At 33.7% G+C, this 19,777-nt stretch overlaps 1 protein-coding gene across 1 annotated transcript; it reads right to left on the bottom strand.

The window, feature by feature from the left end:
- Positions 1-12,988: 12,988 nt before the first annotated feature.
- Positions 12,989-17,240, bottom strand: LOC127084910 (syntaxin-61). The gene is made up of 7 exons (XM_051025430.1): positions 17,056-17,240; positions 16,710-16,820; positions 14,839-14,952; positions 14,513-14,697; positions 13,636-13,726; positions 13,395-13,460; positions 12,989-13,294 (listed from the first exon to the last, which is right to left on the bottom strand). Exons 1-7 carry the CDS (start codon positions 17,107-17,109, stop codon positions 13,184-13,186), a joined length of 732 nt encoding a protein of 243 aa, XP_050881387.1. The 5' UTR covers positions 17,110-17,240; the 3' UTR covers positions 12,989-13,183.
- Between the last annotated feature and the right edge of the window lie 2,537 nt (positions 17,241-19,777).

Genomic DNA, 19,777 nt, shown 5'->3' with positions numbered 1-19,777 from the left:
AGTCGCACCTGTGTCAATAATAGCTACAAGAGGAAAGCCATTAATATAACACGTACCTCGGATCAAACGATCATCTGCAGAAGTCTCCGAACCCGATAAAGCAAAGGCCTTGCCTCCCGACTGGTTCTCTCTCTTCGGCTTAGGACACTGTGGACTGATATGACCCACCTCTCCACAGTTGAAACAAGTCACAGTCTTCAACCGACACTCTGCAGCCAAATGACCACCTTTGCCACACTTAAAACACTTCTTCTCATTACTGGTACACTCATGGATACGATGTCCAGCTTGACCACATCTGAAACACTTAGCAGGGGCACTAGAGTCTCCCCCACTAGGCCTCTTCATCCCACTCTGTCTCTGGAAACCTTTGCCAGCTGCATACGGTTTCCCCAGATCATTCTGATTCTTGCCTTTCCTATCAACCCTCTGCTGATAGCTCTCCGCTCTGGCCTTGGTATCCTGTTCAAAAATCCTGCAACAGTCAACCAAATCAGAAAACACTCTGATCCGTTGATATCCAATAGCCTTCTTGATTTCGGGACGTAACCCGTTCTCAAACTTCACACACTTTGAAAATTCCCCAGTAGCCTCGTTATAGGGAGTGTAATACTTTGACAGCTCTGTGAACTTAGCAGCATACTCAGTAACAGACCGATTACCCTGCTTCAATTCTAAGAACTCTATCTCTTTCTTTCCTCTAACATCCTCTGGAAAATACTTCCTCAGGAATCTCTCTCTGAATACAGCCCAAGTGATCTCAGCATTCCCAGCAGATTCCAACTCAGTGCGGTTAGCAACCCACCAATCATCTGCTTCCTCCGACAACATATGCGTACCGAACCTGACCTTCTGGTTGTCGGCACACTCAGTCACTCGGAAGATCCTCTCGATCTCCTTCAACCACTTCTGAGCACCATCTGGATCGTATGCTCCCTTGAACATTGGAGGATTGTTCTTCTGGAACTCACTCAGTTGACGAGCAGCTCCCAATCCCACAACATTCGGATTCCCTCCAAGTACTCCAGCTAGCATACCCAGAGCCTCAGCAATCGCAACATCGTCTCTACCTCTTCCAGTCATCTCTATTCTGAAAACCCAACAAGCTAAAACAATAAGTACTGATAGGGTTACACAACACCTATCCCGTACAGGGGAACAGAATAACTACGACTCGACTTGACCGACTATGCTCTGATACCACTAATGTAACACCCTTCTAAAATACCCCAAAAGTTTAATTAAAATAACAACATATATCAATCAGAGTAAATATGCAATTAAGGGTGTCACACAATCACTTCACACCATTTTCCAAAACATCCTGTCATGCTCATTTATTTAATCAAAATAGAACGTGTGCATAATACGCAGCGGATACAAACTAACAACATTCAACCATGTAATACATTACATGTAAAGTTGTCCAACAACCAAATGAAAACATAGTAAAACATCCCATCCCGATGTTACATCTACCAGAGCATGACCCACTAAGGACTACACTAGACTCCAAGGACTAGCTTCTACTCAATCACTGCTCGTTACCTGAAAACATAGTTGTAAGGGTGAGTTCCTCAATCGATATAATAAGCATTATAAATTATCATGTAATGTTAAGTAAGTTAACACATTCAATCACCCTAATCAGATCACACAATCAGTAACGGCAATATCAATTCCAAAATCATACTCAACACAATCACCAAAACAACACGTATAATATTGGAATACATCCATTCATATTATACGCCATACATACATACATTATGCAATGAGACTCCATGCATGCGGTACCGACTATTCGTGAACATATAGTTCAACCTCACCGATCAAATCCAGATACGGCTACCAAGCTCACTAGTCCCACTCATTTGAGACCTAGTGACTCACTCACTAATTCCTCACCATGGGAATTAGCTACCACCCCAAGGGCTATGATATGCACGCTAATCACCTAGCATGCAAACATCAACAACAATCCACAATACTAACTCACTAATTCCTCACCATGGGAATTAGCTACCACCGTAACGGCCACAATATGCAAGCTAAATCACTTAGTCATGCAAACATCAACAATCATCCACAATGGACATATGCTCACACTCTAAGCCTTAAACAGTCCATTCATAATTTCATACATGATAGATACATTCACAACATTATGCATATCATCATACATCATCAACATATTCACCACATAATCATATCATGTCATACCACATAGTCAATCACAGCATTAGCACACTCTACTAATACCTATACTGCTCAAAATAACGGGAAATGATCCCTACTCTATCATACATCAGCTAAATTACATTACTCAGCTGAACAACCAAAAACTGCACAACAACAGCACAGAAAATCACAATCCTGCCCATACGCGTATTGCCTATTCCCATACGCGTATGCCCATCTCCTGACCAAATCCCATACGCGTAACACCATCTCATACGCGTATGCTACGCGTAACACTTCCCCGTACGCGTACCAACAGAGGTCAAACCACGTTCAAAACCTCATCTTCCTCATCCATACGCGTATTGCCTCCCCCATACGCGTACCAGGCCATCTCATACGCGTATTGCCTAGTGCCATACGCGTATGACCAGAAACCAGAATTTCCAGATCTACAATGGCTTTCTCTGCTACGAGATCTATCCAATTTAACCTTCCACAGTCCAATTTTTACACAGTAATCGTTCATATCATCTAACACGAATCCTACCTTATTCGATCTCACAAATTCTAACATTATTGCATCTAATTCCTACGAATTTCCTTCGATTTTAATCCAGATTTCGTTCATCCCAAAAGTTCACAATTTCATCATGCATCATTCAAATCAGAGGCAATTCAATGGTTTATCACTACCCATTACATATTATCCCATAATACCCATTAAACGATGATAAACCCCCCTTACCTGAGTTAATCCGGCGAATCTTTAAGCTTCAAGCTTTTCTCTTCTCCAACCTTCTTCCTCTTGCTCTGCCTCTTTGCCCTTTTCCTCTTTTCAGCCGCTTCTCTGTTTTCACGTGAAAACCTTTTACCAAAAAATGGAACTCTTTTCCTTATTTCCAACTTATATATTTTCCAATAATTATTATTCCAATAATAATAATAATAATCCAATAATTCCAATTATTTAATTAAATTAATAAATATAATATTAACTTAAATTAAATAATTATCTTATTTTTATCGGGGTGTTACAACATTCGTCAAGTTTAATCACAACAAATTATGTTATCCGTGCTCTTAGACTCTAACGTTTTTCTATTTCTTTGATATCATTCCACTCTACAGAGGTAATGTTTATCTCTATGATAATACGATATGCTCATAATGCAAATACACACGTCTTTCTCTCAACTGATATTACAGCTGTGTAATACTTCTCTTAAGTGATATTGTATTACATCTTATGATTCAATTCTAGGCGTGTTTCTCTCAAATGATACTACACTTGTGTAATACTTTACTCAAGAGATAATGTATTACATCCCATGATTCAATTCTGGGTGTAGTTCTCTCAAAAGATACTACATAATATGGTTCCTTCTCTCTAGTGATAATGTGTCATATCCTTGTGTTTCTCTCTAATTGATATTGCACCATACTGACCCTATATGTCGGCTACTTCTCTAGCATCAACTTAAGCCTATCAGACCCTACCTATATGGTGACAAAATAACATCCACGTGAAAGCCTATAATATCTAGTCTCTCCTCTTGTTGGCTTAGGTTACTCCTTAAGAATACCGTCTTCAACATAGGTCGAAACAACTGCAATTTCAACATCTATGGGAAAACACCAAATACTTTTATATCTCAATTTCACAGTATCTTATTCATTATTTATATATCATCATTGTGTAATTTATAATTTCACGCATCACTCAGTATATGTATACACATATAAGTAAATCAATTCACAATCTAATATAACAAGTATTCACATAAAGTTAATCATAGTTTCAATATCGTCACTACTACATCATTATGACAAATTATCACGTTAACTCATTCATCACATATAAAAAGTTCACAATCATATCAATTATCAAATAATTATGATAACTAGATGACTACAATATTTCACACATGAACAAAATAAAACTCAATCATTCACAATAACATCAATTATCACACATTCAACATAAATTAAATCAATCAAGACCTTAATAGTGTTTCTAGTTCCTCTTTTAATCTCACACTTTCATATTTTCACACTAATTTAAGGGTTAATACATACCTATTCTCCCCATGTCATATGGATCATTTCTGGAAAAAAAATCTGTAAATTATTTTTGATGTAATCCTCTAATATTTGAAGATTCTCTCACTTTTAACCTTCATCAGGCCAACTCATCAAAAAAGCTGACATGACACTATTTTTTTTTCATTTAATGTAATTTCCACATGTGTATTTCAGTGTGTAAAATGAACCAAATGTCCCTAACTAAAAAACAAAACCCGAGAGCTGAGAGAGAGTGAATCATTGAAAGAAAAAACCCTAAATTCACTTTCTTCTTCGTCGTTCCCTTCTTCATTTTCATTTCTTGCAGTCGTCCCAAGCGTTGTGTTCGTTTTTCATTTTTGAAAATGAAAATCTCAGAATGTTCTAAGTCTAGCATATCTTCAAGTAGAAGAATCACTCCCAAATGTGGACATAATATTTATATGAATATGTTTGTTTCAAAGTCGTATGTAAATCCTAAGAGAAAATAGTGGAAGTGCAAGTATTGGGATAAAAAAGATGACAAACACTTATTCCATTAGGATGATGAGCTTTTTGGTGAAAGAGAAACAAATCTAACTGAAGGATGAAGATGAAAGAGAAGGAAACTAAATTTAGGGGTTTTTTGTTCAATGAACATTCACTCTCCCTCTCTCTCAGCTCTTGGGTTTTATTTTTTAGTTGGGGCATTTGGATCATTTTATACACTAAAATACACATGTGGAAGTTACATTAAATGGAAGGAAAAAAATAGTGATACATTTTTGATGAGTTGGCCTGATGAAGGTCAAAAGTGAGAAAATCTTCAAAGGTTGAGGGATTTCATCAAACTTTTTATTAAAGTGGAGTTTTTCCGAAATGGCCCATATGGCATGGGAGAATAGATATTAACTCTTAATTTAATATCGCTCAGGGACTACAACTATCGCAACAAGTCCCGGATGAATTATGGGAAATACGACTCTTTTATTCCTCTCACTTATTTTACACTCATAATTCAAACTCACTATCACCTCGTATCTTATTTTGAAGCTTTCACGCGCTATTATGAATCTATATTCACCAAAAGGATCTTTAATTTGTTCCAATCATCACCTTGCAATGGACCAAATTTGATGATATGTATTTAAATATCAAATATTAAATATGAAAATACGTTTAAAATGCCAATTTCAAAATTTGGGTCAAATAAATTTACTCCAAATCAGAAATTAAACTGGTAGATAGTATTAGTAATGCTTTTACGACCACTTGGGCGTAGGTTCCACTCAAATAGGAGTTACGGTGAAGAGGAACGGATTAAAACAATGAGATTCAACAATGTTAGTTAAAGGTAGAAAATTCATACTAAATTTTGAGATGAATAGGTGAATAGGAGAAAATATTTTGCACAGCTAGACGCAGAGAGCTACTGGAGTGCTTTTTCTTTCATTACTCAGTTTTTTATTCATAAAAGGGTTAAGCCCATTATTCTCACATACCTCATTTTTAAGTATTTATTTAAAAATATTATTAATCACAAATGCACACTTATCTATTTTATTTTATTTACTTATAATTAAAATATTATTATTTAAAATACTCTAACTAAAAAATCCATCACTTAAAAATATAAAATTAGCATAATAAATAAATAAATATAAATATTTATCATACTTTTTGAATCATATAAAGATATAAAGATGTTTATAGAAAATTAACCATATCATATGATTGTGTATATAAATATAATAAATAATTAAAATAATTGATGGTTTAGATGTTATTATAATATAATATGCATACACCTATCATAAATCATATCATTAATCAAATCTGCGTGAAAGTATCTCAATAAATAATGGAACACATATACACATAAAATTGTCTAAACAATACTACAAAATACGCATATCGTAATGTGTTATTGTCTCGGTTATTCAATCTAATAGTTCTTATTTAGGCACCTCTATTTTTATTTTATTAAAAGATTTTTTACTACATTCCATACTAATAACCGTGTTGATATGTTAAGCCTTACAAAATTCGAATCCCATTACCAATATTTTTTCTATTTCTTCTATAGAAAAAATGTCATGTCCCTTAATTTCTATAGTTAGATTAAAATAAAAATATTTTTCACCACGGTCGTTTCTAATAATCGTAGTGAAAAATGACGTTCACAAACTCAAAAAGAGTTTATTTTTCACAGAGTTAAGTTTTTTTAAAAAGTCACCGTTTTTACAATCTCATATAGACTTTGTGCATATTCATTCATTTATCTTATACCTTAAAAAATTTGGCATTAAAAATCAATCGTTTGCTTGATAAAGTGGATATTAACATTAATCTTTAAATTAAGTTTTTCAATATTTATTATTAACTTTTGAGAAATGAAATATGCATGTTGAAAGTAGAATGACTTAGGTTTAATAAAATGGTGAATGATTCATTTGTTGAGTTTTATAGTAAAATCTATAAATTGTTTCACCATAGTTGTATTTGTCAATCGTGGTAATATGTTTCTCTAAAATTAATATGTTTCACTATGGTTGATCTTTTCAATCGTGGTGAAATGTGTTTCTGTAAAATTAAATCATAATAGGTTTTAGTTATTTCCTTCGTAATGTAAGTGCTCTAGCGATGAGCAGACGAAAGTGATAATGAATGAATAGATGAAAGCGATAGCAAACTCCATCATTTCTTGGAATAAAGGAGTGGAACGCCGAAACTTCAAGAAGCGTACACGGAAATCATTTCTTTGTCTCTTCCTTTTTTCACAGTTATGGTACGTTATATATTTCATCATCTTCATCATCATTCATGTTGAATTTTAGGTTTTGGTGTTGTTAAATGTTGTTGTGATTAAGTGATATTGAGATTGTTTTATGATGTTGAGGATGTTATATATTCTTGTTGTAGTTGTTTCATTCTTATTATATTGTTGTATTATTAAATTATTCTACAAGCTTTTGATATAAATTTCAGAATGTATTATGGACCGTAGTTTTATGAAAGACGATGATTAAGTCTGGTGTATGAGAAAAGAGTTCTTGAATTCCTTGAATACACATAACAAAATCTTCCCAACAATAATTGACTATTTTATAATCATTGTGTTATATGTAGGAATATTAAAAAAAAATAAAGAAATATTATATCGCATATGTTGTGATGAAATTTGTCAAAATTATAGAATATGGACGTGACATGATGAAGTAGATAAAAAATAAATTGCATTCACAAAGACATGAAATTGATGAAGATATGAATGATCGACTATAAGATATGATACGTGATATTGGAGAATCTTCTTTTAGGAAAACCCATATTTGTGATATTTTTTGTAGTGATAAGGATACATCATTATATAATGGGTGCACAAGTTTTACACGATTTTCTGCGATGTTAAAATTGTTTAATATGAAGACAAAAAGTGGACGGACATATAAAAGTTTCACATAATTGCTTGATTTACTGAAACAAATGCTATCATAAGATAATAGTTTGTCAGATCGTTGTTAAGAGGCCATGAAGATATTATATCTAATGATGTCATGATTGCATATTATACAAAAAAGAGTATGAAATTTTGGTTCAATGTCTGGAATATGGTGCGTCGCGCTACAAGGTGAAGGACATCAGTGGTGATGAATATGACGATGTTAGCAAGAAGCATCCTTCTGCTAAAGTGTTATTGTACTTGCCAGTAATTCCAAAGTTCAAGAGACTGTTTGGTAATGGAATGACACAAAGAATATTATATGACATGCAGATGAAAGAAAATGCGATGAAAAAATTCGTCATGTAGTTGATCCATTACAATGGAAGAAAATTGATTTGTTGTTTCTGGATTTTGGCCTTGAGCCAAGAAACATTAGGGTTGGCTTGGCACAAATGGAATGAACCTCTTTGGTGATTTCAGTACTAACCATACTTTGTGGTCTATTTTTCTCACGATTTACAACATATCTCCTTGGTTGTGCATGAAGCACAAATATATGTTGTTATCTAAGATGATTTCAGAACCAAAATAACCTGGAAACGAAATATATGTTTATCTAATTCTATTAATTAAGCATTTAAGACTTTTGTGGGAGGAAGGTGTTGATGTTAATGAGGCGTATTTAGGTAAAAAGTTTAAGACGCATAACATGTTATTTCTAAAACACAATCACCCATATCATAGGTTGCAGAAGGCTTTTAACTGTGAGCAGGAGTTTCATACCGCTCTTAAACCTTTAAACGGGGATGAAGTTTATAAACGAAAAGAACATATTATTGTTGTCTTTATAAAGAATAAAAAAGTTCCGTTGAGATAAATATTTGAAAAAAGAGATCGGTGTTCTTGATCTTTCATATTGGTCTAGCCTCGATGTAAGAAGTTGTCTTAATGTGATGCATGTGAAGAAAAAATGTGTGATAGTTTGATTGGAACACTTCTAAACATTCACGAAAATACTAAATATAGTAATAACTCCCTTCTATATATAGTGGGGATGAGTATACGACAACACTTGACTCTAGATGAATTAGGAAAAAGAACTTATTTACCACCGACATATGACACTTTATCTAAAAAGGAAAAGAAACATTTTTGCGAGTGTTCGCATGGTATCAAAGTTCTCCAAGGTTACTCATCAAACATCAAAAAACTTGTATTAATGAAATATCATAAGTTAATTTTCTTAAAATCTCATGATTATCATGTCTTGAGGAAACAACTTCTACCAGTGGCTATCTGTGGCATCTTACCAAAAAATGTAAGAATAAATATAACCAGATTGTGCTTATTCTTTAACGATATATGTAATAAAATTCTTGATTTCATAAAAGTAGATGAACTAGAAGACGAGACTACAATAATCTTGTGTCAATTGGAGATGTATTTCCCTCTATCATTTTTTGATATTATGGTTCACTTAATTGTTCACCTAGTCCGTGAAATTAGATTTTTTGGTCCAGTTTATTTAAGGTGGATGTATCCAATAGAGAGATACATGAAGATCTTTAAAGAATATACTAAGAATCATCATCGACCAGAAGCTTCGATTGTAGAAAGGTACATCACAAAAGAAGCTAATGAGTTATATTCAAACTAGTTGTTATAAGAAAATTCTATAGGAATTCCCAAGTCTTGTCATGCTGACAGATATGAAGGTAGAGGTACTTAAGGTTTAAATTTTATGTCACTGCCTCAGGATATAGTTCTTCAAATACATTTGTATATATTGAATAATGTTGATAAAATTCAACCTTACTTATCTACTCATAAAAGACTTATCAAGGAAAAAATATCCCCGGATGAGTGGCAAGTGGTTGTTGAAAGCGCATAATAAGAATTTCATAAGTTGGTTTAATGAAGAAATTTCTAATGATGGTAGTGCATCCAAGAAATTTAAATGGATGTCATACATACCAAAGTTTAATGTAGTAACTTGGACTACATACGACATTACTAAGTTTTTCTTTTATACAAAATCAAAAGATGATCATAGTACAATACAAAATCATAGGGTTATGGTTGAGGTCGAATCCATGTATTTCTCTAGTTTAGAAGATAAGAATCCTATATTGGTATCTAGATTGTACTTTGGGGTCATTGAGGAGATTTGGGAGATTGATTGTGTTTTATTAAAAATGTCTTTATTTAAATGCAAGTGGATTGACAATAACACTGGTGTACAAATTGATGAGTTAGGATTCATACGGGTTGACCTTGACAAGGAAACTTATATGACTGAACCATTCATCATGACTACCCAAGCAAAATAGTGTTTTATGTGACTGACCCTTCTGACAAAATATGGTCAATTGTTCTCCAAGAAAAACACATTTCTCATAGTGATGAAAACCATGATTTACCTTTGAAACCTTCTTACACATACACAAGTGTCTACTTCATATAAAGAAGTTGATAGAGATGATGCACATGATATTCGTAATGATCATGAAGAAGGCATATGAGAAAATTAACGAGTAAATATTTTTTATTGTTTATTCATAATTTATTGTATGTTATAATTTCTAAGGATATATAATAACAAGTATTATTATTTAAAATTATAGGTGTTTAAAGTCAAGACACCAAGAGACAAGACACATTCCTCACGTTGTAAATATTATTTGATGTAATGATGTGTAAGTTGGATGTTATTTTGTGTCATTTTGATTTTGATGTAATATATATTTGGTTCTTAATAGTCGCCAACTATGAGTTTGATTCACAAATGGTATGCGTTGTTGTTTCTGGTTTATTTATGATTCACAAAAATACAGGTTAAAAATGAGAATTCCATACAATCAATAAATTTATATTAAAAAAATAAATTATTTCATCACAGTTGATTCTTTCAACCGTGGTTATATGTAACGCACTATCCAAATTAATAAACGCCAAAATATTGAATCTATGACCTTTTAGTTTTTCACTATGATTATTTATTACAACTGTGGTGATATGTATCACACTTTCTAGGTTATTTCGATGACCAATAGTCTTTGGTAGTAAGTATCTCATTTATTACCACACACTACTTTACCACAGACCATCAACTGTGGTTATATGTCTGTTTCAACCGATGTAAAATGTGTATTTTGTAGTAGTGGAAATAATAGTTATTTATTTATATGATGAATATACATATAGATATATAATAAAATTTTAATATATAAAAATAAGGGTGTTACATGCACCACACCTAAGCTGAGGTGTTGTGAACTTTGGATGTTACGAAATCACATGTCCAAGGGAAAAGGTTCAAAACACATGGGATTGAGTTCTAAAAGTTTACTAATATAATCCTACACACATCTTATAGAGTAGAGAATGAGAACTCAAATAACCTTTTTCCTAGCGAAGTTATTCCCCATCTAACTATTGACTTTTAAAGGGATTCAAATTTGATTTTCAAGTTTACAACTGTCAGAATGAATGAATCTTTTGGTCAAATGATTCTACCATGAAGGTCGTGTTTGCAGGCTTATAGCCCAAGTAGATACTCATCTTTTGGAATCACAATGACTAGTCGATTTCCTTTCACACACGAGACTCAAAGCTGACATATCGGAATATCACAAACATTTTCACATCTTTAAAGGGTTTTAAAGCTTTTAAAGTGATATTATTATCTGGATCTTGCTTTGACGTCTCAGTAGTTGGTTCAGTTTCGACATTGTGGGATTGAATCCTAGTTTTGGGGAAAAGATCATTGATTGTTGAGAGGTCCATTGAGAGTGATAAGTTAGATCAACAATACATGTGGTGTTATCGCCATATACATTTTTTGTATGATACGTTTGATGATTAACTATGTATATGAGTTAAATTTTTAATATATAGAATTTTATAGTTGTTAAATTGTAAATTCATATTATATATTAATGTAAAATTAATTTGCAGTATTTTTTCATAAATTATTTATAAAATTAAAATTGAAAAAGTTTGAAGAAAAAGAATTTAAGTGTTAAATAAGTATGTGAATAAAATCTATATTGGCACACTAATTTTTTAAATAATAGATCATTCAAAACAAAACAAAGAAACATTAATACTTCATTTGAGATAAAATATTAAGAAAAAGTTATTACCACATATTTATGCAAACTAATTTATAATAAATTAAGGGCAAAATATTTGTTTTCCCCGTACTCTTGGATTTAAATTAGTCTTTTAATTTTTTTTCGTGTCAGATTGATGTCTTAACTTTTTAAAATGTATTATGTTAGTCCTTTTTGTCTAATTAACGACAAAAAAAAAATTCAAAAATCGATCGTTAAATTTATTGTTAATTAGACAAAAAGGACTAACATATTTTAAAGAGTTAATTGACCAATCTGACATGAAAAAAAAATTAAGAGATCAATCTAAACCCAAAGATATATTTAAGAGACCAAAAATGATATTTTGTCTAAATTAAATCTCAAAAAAATAGTGAAAAAGTTCAAATTCAAGGACAAATACTAATAATTATTAAAGATTAATCATATTTGTGTTCTCCTAAATATCCTAAATTTCATTTTTAATCTTTTAAAATATTTCTTTTAAAGAATGATTTATCTAAAAAATTTCATTCATGTTTTTGGTCTCTAATATTAAAATCGTTTCTAAAATTATCGCTAATTTAATCATAAAGTAATAATTTGTCGCTAAAACAGTCATTGTTCTATTGCTAAATTGTAAAAATTGTCACTAAATTGCATAAGGGACCAAAAATGTGAATAAATTTTTTTATGTGAGATTTAGAAAGCCCACAAATATATTTAACCCTATCATTAATTATTAAATTGAATACTAATTTCGAAACCAAAATTTTATAATATTATTAATTATTAAATTGAATACCAATTTTGAAAGCAAAATTTCATAATATTTAGAAAGCCGTAAACATATTTAACCCTATTATTAATTATTAAATTGAATACCAACCCTCGTTTCAAAACCAAAATTTCATAATTGTGGATTGGTAAAATAATTATTTCAAAACCGAAATTTCATAACTGTGGATTGGCAAAATAATTATTGTCATTTCATCTACCTATTTAAAACATTTTGCTAACAAGAACAAAAAATATTATAAAATTAAACATATGAAAATGAAAATAAATAAAAAATGTGGAAATTAAAGTCGAATTTACTTTAGATTTATTTGTAGACTTTTGAAGTGAACAAGTATTTTCCCACAATAACAATATTACATGTTTCACTTTTATTATGGGTCAATTTTTTTATAGTTATATGAGCTATAATTAGAAAGCAAATTAGTAGAGTATTAATCAGAGTTAAAATCCTATTATAAATCATAAAGTACATTACACTCTTTGTCCATCATAAAAAGAATTTTCTACTGTTATCAGAAACCATGAACAAGAAGGATTCTTCATAGATGTATGCGTATTTCCTCTTTCTCCACATAAAAATGAGATCAGTTTCCATATACAAACAACACAGTAACACTGACTATGTAAGGAAGACTAAGAAAAATAGGAAAATGAACAAAGCCAACAAGGCCAATATCATCATGATCTGGCCTTTAGCACTAGCCTTCTTCATAACCATTGCCACTTTTTTCTGCAAGTATAATATAAGAGCATCATTTTACCTCTTCACAAGAGTAACTGAGTAGAGTAACATTACAATGAGAAAATGAAAACTACATAGAGAAACTCACTTGGACAAAATCTAGACGATTTGATGTACTATCCATCTCGTTACCGAGTTCATCTATAATCTTTTCCTGAAGCAATAAGATATTGATAATTTTAGAATGAGAAATTATGAAGGCACAGGAACACTACATTTATCTATGAAGATTAAAGAAAACACATGTTTTATCTAGTATTCTATAATTAGAAGAAAAATAGAATACTAAGAATCGCAGAAAGTAAAAGCTTTCGAATTTAAACCCTTACCTGTGCCATGAGTTCTTCATGGATAGTGAGTCCAACGCCTCCAATTCTTTGCACGCTTAAACTAAGTTCATCTAACTCATCATCCTGTTGCCTATCATTATTCCAAATAGATGTAAAATAAATCAAAACTAAAATAGCAACCAAAATCTGATTGTATTTTCTGAAATCATAAGCCTGCCCAGACAAATTTCTAAGCTATCAAGCAGAATACAACAACAACAAGAACAACAATCAAGCCTTATCCCACTAAATGGGGTTGGCTACATGGATCAACTTTCGTCATAATGTTCTATCCAAGACCATGTTTATATCCAAATTGTTTATCTCGAAATCTTTCTTAATAACTTCTCTTATAGTTTTTCTAGGTCTACCTCTACCTCTAGTTGTTTGAGTTCTCTCCATTTGATCTACTCTCCTTACCACAGAATCTACAACGACTAGTAGATCGAAACATCAATTAAATATTATAATGAGAATTTTTTTATTGAATATAATGACATCGAAAATTAATGAAATTATTAAAGCAGACAATTTTATTCAACGAAACACATACAAAGGTGTAATCAATTCAATTTAAAATCACACTTTATTCAACAAAAAAGAAGAAGCATAAGAAATGTGTACTTCTGCACAAGTTAATGCACATGGAAAGATCACACATTTCTTGCCTGAAAAAGAACAAGGATTGGATTGGGCATTATAATTTAATACATTGGAGAGATCACAAACAATCAAAACATTGTTTTCCACCTAATAACCCATAAGTGACCATGTTTAGAGCTTAATCTCATGCAGATGAACAAAAGTCACTTTAAATGAGGAATGTTATGCCAAATGAGAAATGTAATGCATATGATTTTAGGGAGGAAGTGAGTACTTTATAAGAAGCATCTGTCTATCTGATTCTGATTCTATGAAATCATCATTGTCATTGGCAGCATTATGGTTGGATGTATGAGTTTGGTAGGAATCCGGTAGCCTCATTAGTTCTCGGTGCATCCCGTTAATGCTTGTTGTGCTTGAGCTCTTTCCAGCATCCACTGTTTTCTTCATTGTGACAACCTAAGCAAGCAAGAAAGAAACCTTTAATCTTTATGTATGATACAGGTACAAAAGTAAATATAAATATACACTATACAGATAGTTGAAAAAAATTGATTGCATCTTCCCAACTAACTAAAATTGGGCGTACATTTTGGATACCTGAGTACGGGCACTGCTTGTCCATCTCCTACGATTCTCAATCTCCACGTTATCAATGCCATACCAAGAAGGTTCCTTAGAAGCAACAGCAATGGCTTTTTCCAATTCATCCACCTTTCTATCAAAACAAAATACTTCAGCATCTGTTTATAGGTTAGGTTGCAAAGTTAAAGATCGAGTAGGACAAAGAAAGGAATCAAAGCAAATATTATCCCTGTTTTATGTGTAACGAAAGTAGCCCTAGGTGGAAAGTAGAGTCCGTTCATGTTTGTTGGACTGAAATGAAGCAAGCAAGTAGAAAATTTGAATTGAAAATTATGTTGGACTAGCTTAGTACATTGATATTTATTAATTACAGTGAAATGCAATTAACTTTCACTCCACCCACATTTTCGAGACTCTTGTGTAGCATAAAAATAAGCTGAAAGTGACATTCTACCCATTCTCAACGCTTTACCAAACAATATCAATTTTAACCTTTCAATATTCTATTTAACTCTATTTCATTTTTTGCACCTTTCTAGCAAGCACGCCTGGGGCATCTTAAGGTTTTAGATGTGAAAGCAAAGGAAGAGAAAATAAGAGGATAGACTGATAGACAATGATTTTCTTAACCGTGAGTTACTTAGATGTTTTAAATAAACAAGGGGAAGGAAAAAAAGGGTAAAATGAAAAATAATAAGTATAATATAATTTAAATTTTTTTAATAATTTCATATTAAAATTATTAGTATTATGTAATTTTGCAAATATTGCGTTGGAAATTCCTTCTTTATTCATATTGTGGTCCACCCCTAGCTACCTAACTGTGCCGTTTGGGTTGCCTTCTTTGCAACCTCCAATACCTTCATTGCTTTGGGTGTGAAGGGCTAAGTTGTTAAACTCGGCCGAAACGGCCGATATATCGGCGCAGAACCGCACAGTGGTGAAAAACGCATCAGACCGCGCCAGAAAGGTACAATTGGGCGACGTGGCCAGAACAACCGAAAAATCAGTAAGAAAAGGCGCGGAACAGTGGTTACGCGGCTTGGAACAGCTGAGACTGCCGTGTCCGGTTTCTCCCTTAATTTTAACACGCTGAGGGCTATTTTGGACATTTTAACATTAAAGAATAGCCCTAATACAGCTCTCAGCAACTTCTGAATCTACAACACATACGTCTCTCTTTGCTTCACACCTATCACTCTCCTTCTCTGCTCCTCTTCTCCTTCTAGCTTCCATTCATCTTCTTAAATAACATTCCACATGATGCTTCAGCTTTTGTTAGAGGCTTTAGTTAAGCCTTTGTTTTTTTATTAATTTCATTGAAATTTGAAAGTATGTTCTGTTTAAGACTTATGTATGTGTTAGTAAGTAAATATATTAGTGTCCGCGTCACTAAAATAACGCCCCTTCCGTTCTGTGTTCCATTCCATTTTTTGAGATGGTCGTACCGGCACCGTGCCATTATCCGAGTTTAACAACATAGTTGAAGGGTTGAATTTAGTCCCACGTTCCCTAGAGATATGGTTTGTGTAGTGATTCTAACCTTGGGCAACCCTCACTTTCGGTTGGTTTTGAAAGGTTGAGTTAGGCCCAACCCAAATTCCAAGACTTAAGAATAATAAACTCAAAAACATGTTGAAGATCACTTGTTTCTTTCTCTTTATAAATACTCCAAATCCTATTTCTAGGAACTTAATAAAGTGATAGTTGAAATATTTTAAACTTTGAAGGGCAAATCATTTCAATTTCCTCCCAACAGAATCCCTCCAAAAATAAGCACATAAAACTGTGCAAATGAATGCAATAACACTATGGAATAACTAAATAACCTAATTTATGATAACCCATTTTTTCAACCAGTATGCATGTGCATCCAATGAATCTACCTGCCACTCTATGCTTTCGCATCCGGCGAGAACCTCCTTTGTAACACGTACTTGCTCCGCAGCATCAGAAGCACGTTTCCATTGCTCAAAACTCGATTGCAAATTATCAATCTGAAATCAACAATTAATCAAACAATCAAACACTATCCTACAACAACAATAGCGAACTAACTAATCCCACCAAGAACAAACCTCATGAATTAAACATTTTTAACACTTCCTTTAGCAATATCCGGATTTCAGTTTGAGATCACACTTCAATTTTAACTAAAAACCCCAAATTCCAATTTTAGGTATCCGAATTTAGGAGAAAGTGAACCCTAAGTGATTTGAAGAAAAAACTTACAGATTCTTGAATCTCGGACTTGACAACGTAGAATGGATCCTGAGCTGAGGGCATGTTATGTTATGGATCGGAGAGGAATGAAATTTTGGTGAACACTGAGACACTGTTGTTGTGCTTTCTCTCTTCTCTTTTCTTTTTATTGAGTATTCAATTTAAATCTAATGATATAATAAATATTCCATGACAAAAATATTCCATGGCAAGAAGATGAACTTGTTTTTTACGAGATTAATGAGAATTTTTTACGAAAATAATCCATTTTTTTAAGGAAATTCCCAAATACCCCTGGTTTCAAAAAAAATCTCAAACTATCCCACTTTTAGGAGGAGTCGTCAATTCAATTGACGACTTCTCTTAAAAATTGAATGGAGGCGCCAATTGGATTGGCTAGGGCAGGTGCCCTGACCAATTGGATTGGCGCCCCTGTGTAGGACTTAAGAGGAGGCGCCAATTCAATTGGAGCCTCAGTGTAAAATGCTATTTTTTTTATAAATGGTATACGTGATAGATAAATTTGATATATGACCAATTGATATTAATAAAATTTGTCGTTTACACAAAGAAACCTAATGGTGATGACCGGGATCACCTAACCGACCTCCGGTCCTACATCCTCTAGCTACCCTAACCCATGACCCTAACCCACGTTGATGATTCGGTACCGGTGTTTGAGCATCTGAGGGCCCAGGAGCGTCACTACCAACTACAGGAGAAGGTCTGTTGAGGTAGTCAGACAAGTCAGCATAGTCTTCAGTATGCATTGATGGTGTACCGCCGTATCTGAGCTCATAACGCATGCCAGAGAAGTTGGGATATGGTTGACTCATTGATGGGCGACCGAGACGGTTGAAGGGAGACATGGGTGTGAGCGATGCGTCGAGGAAAGGTTGGAAAGGTTGTTGGGGTGTTTGGTAGAGATAGGGTTGTTGGATGTTTTGGTTTTGTGAGGTTTGGGCTTCTTGGCTACGGTAGGAGGAGGGGCGGTTGGTGTTGAATGATCGTTGGGTGTTCTGGCTTAGGCGACTTTGGTAGGGTGATAGGGTGGGTGCGAAGCGATGTTGAGTCTCAGGTTGATGGTCAATTTGTTGGTGGTGGTATGGGGTATGCTCTTGGTATTGGGGTTGGGTGTAAGGAATGTTTTGGTTGTATGTTTGTGTGTTGGTTGAACGGAATGTTTGACGGACATGGGGTTGTGTGTATCCGGTCTGACACTGTTGTTGGTGGTTTGATGTTGAGGTGTCAGGTGTGTAAGTCATCTGGTGTGGGTCGTACAAGTACATATCTTCGGCAATGAACTGAAAACCAACTGATATGTACCAAGCCATATAAGTACGACTTGGTTTTTCTTCAGTTGGCATGACTGCGTCAGTTAACACATGATCATGACAGTGCTTCCATTTGCGACACTCCGATCTTGCGAAGCTTTGCCATGGATTGAAGTTCCATTGATCGTTAACTTTGCGCAGATGTCATTCTCCTAGGCTAGCTGGGGGATCTGGGATATTTTGGGGCATACCGAACTGCAGCTTCACACGATCACTGTTGTGCATCTCCATAGTTGTGAACCGTATTATCGGGTGCATGCAGTCCATACGGCCGCGTCTTCAGCGTTGACTTGATGGTCATGATCCAAATTAAGGTATGGACGCTAAATAAACTGAAATGTAAAAGAAGATTGGATTATAGTCAAGGTAGAAGAAGTTAACAAAATATAACGAAATAATTAAGTTATTTTCCTTACGTCTGTCGGTCGAAGGTGATCCAACAGGTTGCGATACTGAGTAATACAGTGTCTTGGACATCTGTTGTAACTCATACCACGTGCAGACCATCTACACGAAAAAGTAAAAAAAATATTAGTTAGAGGTAATAATCTTTAAAGAAGTAAGTAAAGATATAGCAATTTAAACAACTTACTTTTGTGCATACGGAAATGTGAAAGGGTTGTTGTTGACGGGTGCTAGGGACGGTAGTCTTGACCAACCCCCATGTTTGTAGCAAAACAGTACATCCAGAAAATGTAGATGTGTCTTTGTGTGAGTTTTTGCACAAGGAGCTATAGAGATAGGCTAGACAAGCAGATCCCCAATTGTAACTTCCTATTCTATCTACATGTCTAAGTAAAGATAAATACATAATATGCATGCTAGAACCACTATCTTCGGGAAATAGAAACGAGCCAATTAACAGCATAATATAACACCTAGTTTTTATTATTCGAGCATCTTCGGTAGAATGCTCATCTAAGTATAAACTATTATAGTACGACTTAAGGCGTGAAAGTAGTATACCTTGACCTCTTGCGTTATCATCTAACAAATCAGTCTCCAAGAGATCCATGCAAATTGAATTCGCATAGTTGGTTTTACCATTAACAGCCTTACCTTCAATGGGTAGTCCCAAAAGCATGTTGACGTCTTCTAACATCACGGTACACTCACCGGTTGGGAACCAAAATGTGTGCGTTTCTGGTCTCCATCTTTCGCATAAAGCTATAATGAATTTGTTATCTATGGACCAAGACAAAATCTTGCTTATATGACCAAAATCGGCGAGTTCAACATAAGGTTGAATCATCGGGTCCATATGGACATATTCGTGGATCCGAGTTCGGAACCTTGATACATCCTATAAAAGAAAGAACAAAAAACTTGACTAAGTTGGTATGTTAAAATAAAAGGGGGTTGGTGAAGATGAAAGATAAAAAGTTAACAAAAGAAAA

This window comes from Lathyrus oleraceus, chromosome 5, assembly GCF_024323335.1.
Source record: "Lathyrus oleraceus cultivar Zhongwan6 chromosome 5, CAAS_Psat_ZW6_1.0, whole genome shotgun sequence".
Taxonomy (NCBI): Eukaryota; Viridiplantae; Streptophyta; class Magnoliopsida; order Fabales; family Fabaceae; genus Lathyrus; species Lathyrus oleraceus.
Note: the sequence above shows the minus strand (reverse complement) of the source record. Positions and strands in the feature narration are given on the sequence as shown.

Bases quoted from the DNA above. Each gene is read 5' to 3' on its own strand.
- LOC127084910 (XM_051025430.1), bottom strand. From the start codon at position 17,109: ATGCCCTCAGCTCAGGATCCATTCTACGTTGTCAAGTCCGAGATTCAA. The intron at 16,821-17,055 runs GTAAGTTTTTTC...TGTTGATTTCAG, and splicing joins AGTCCGAGATTCAAGAATCT to ATTGATAATTTGCAATCGAG. The intron at 14,953-16,709 runs GTAGATTCATTG...TTTGATAGAAAG, and splicing joins GCGAAAGCATAGAGTGGCAG to GTGGATGAATTGGAAAAAGC.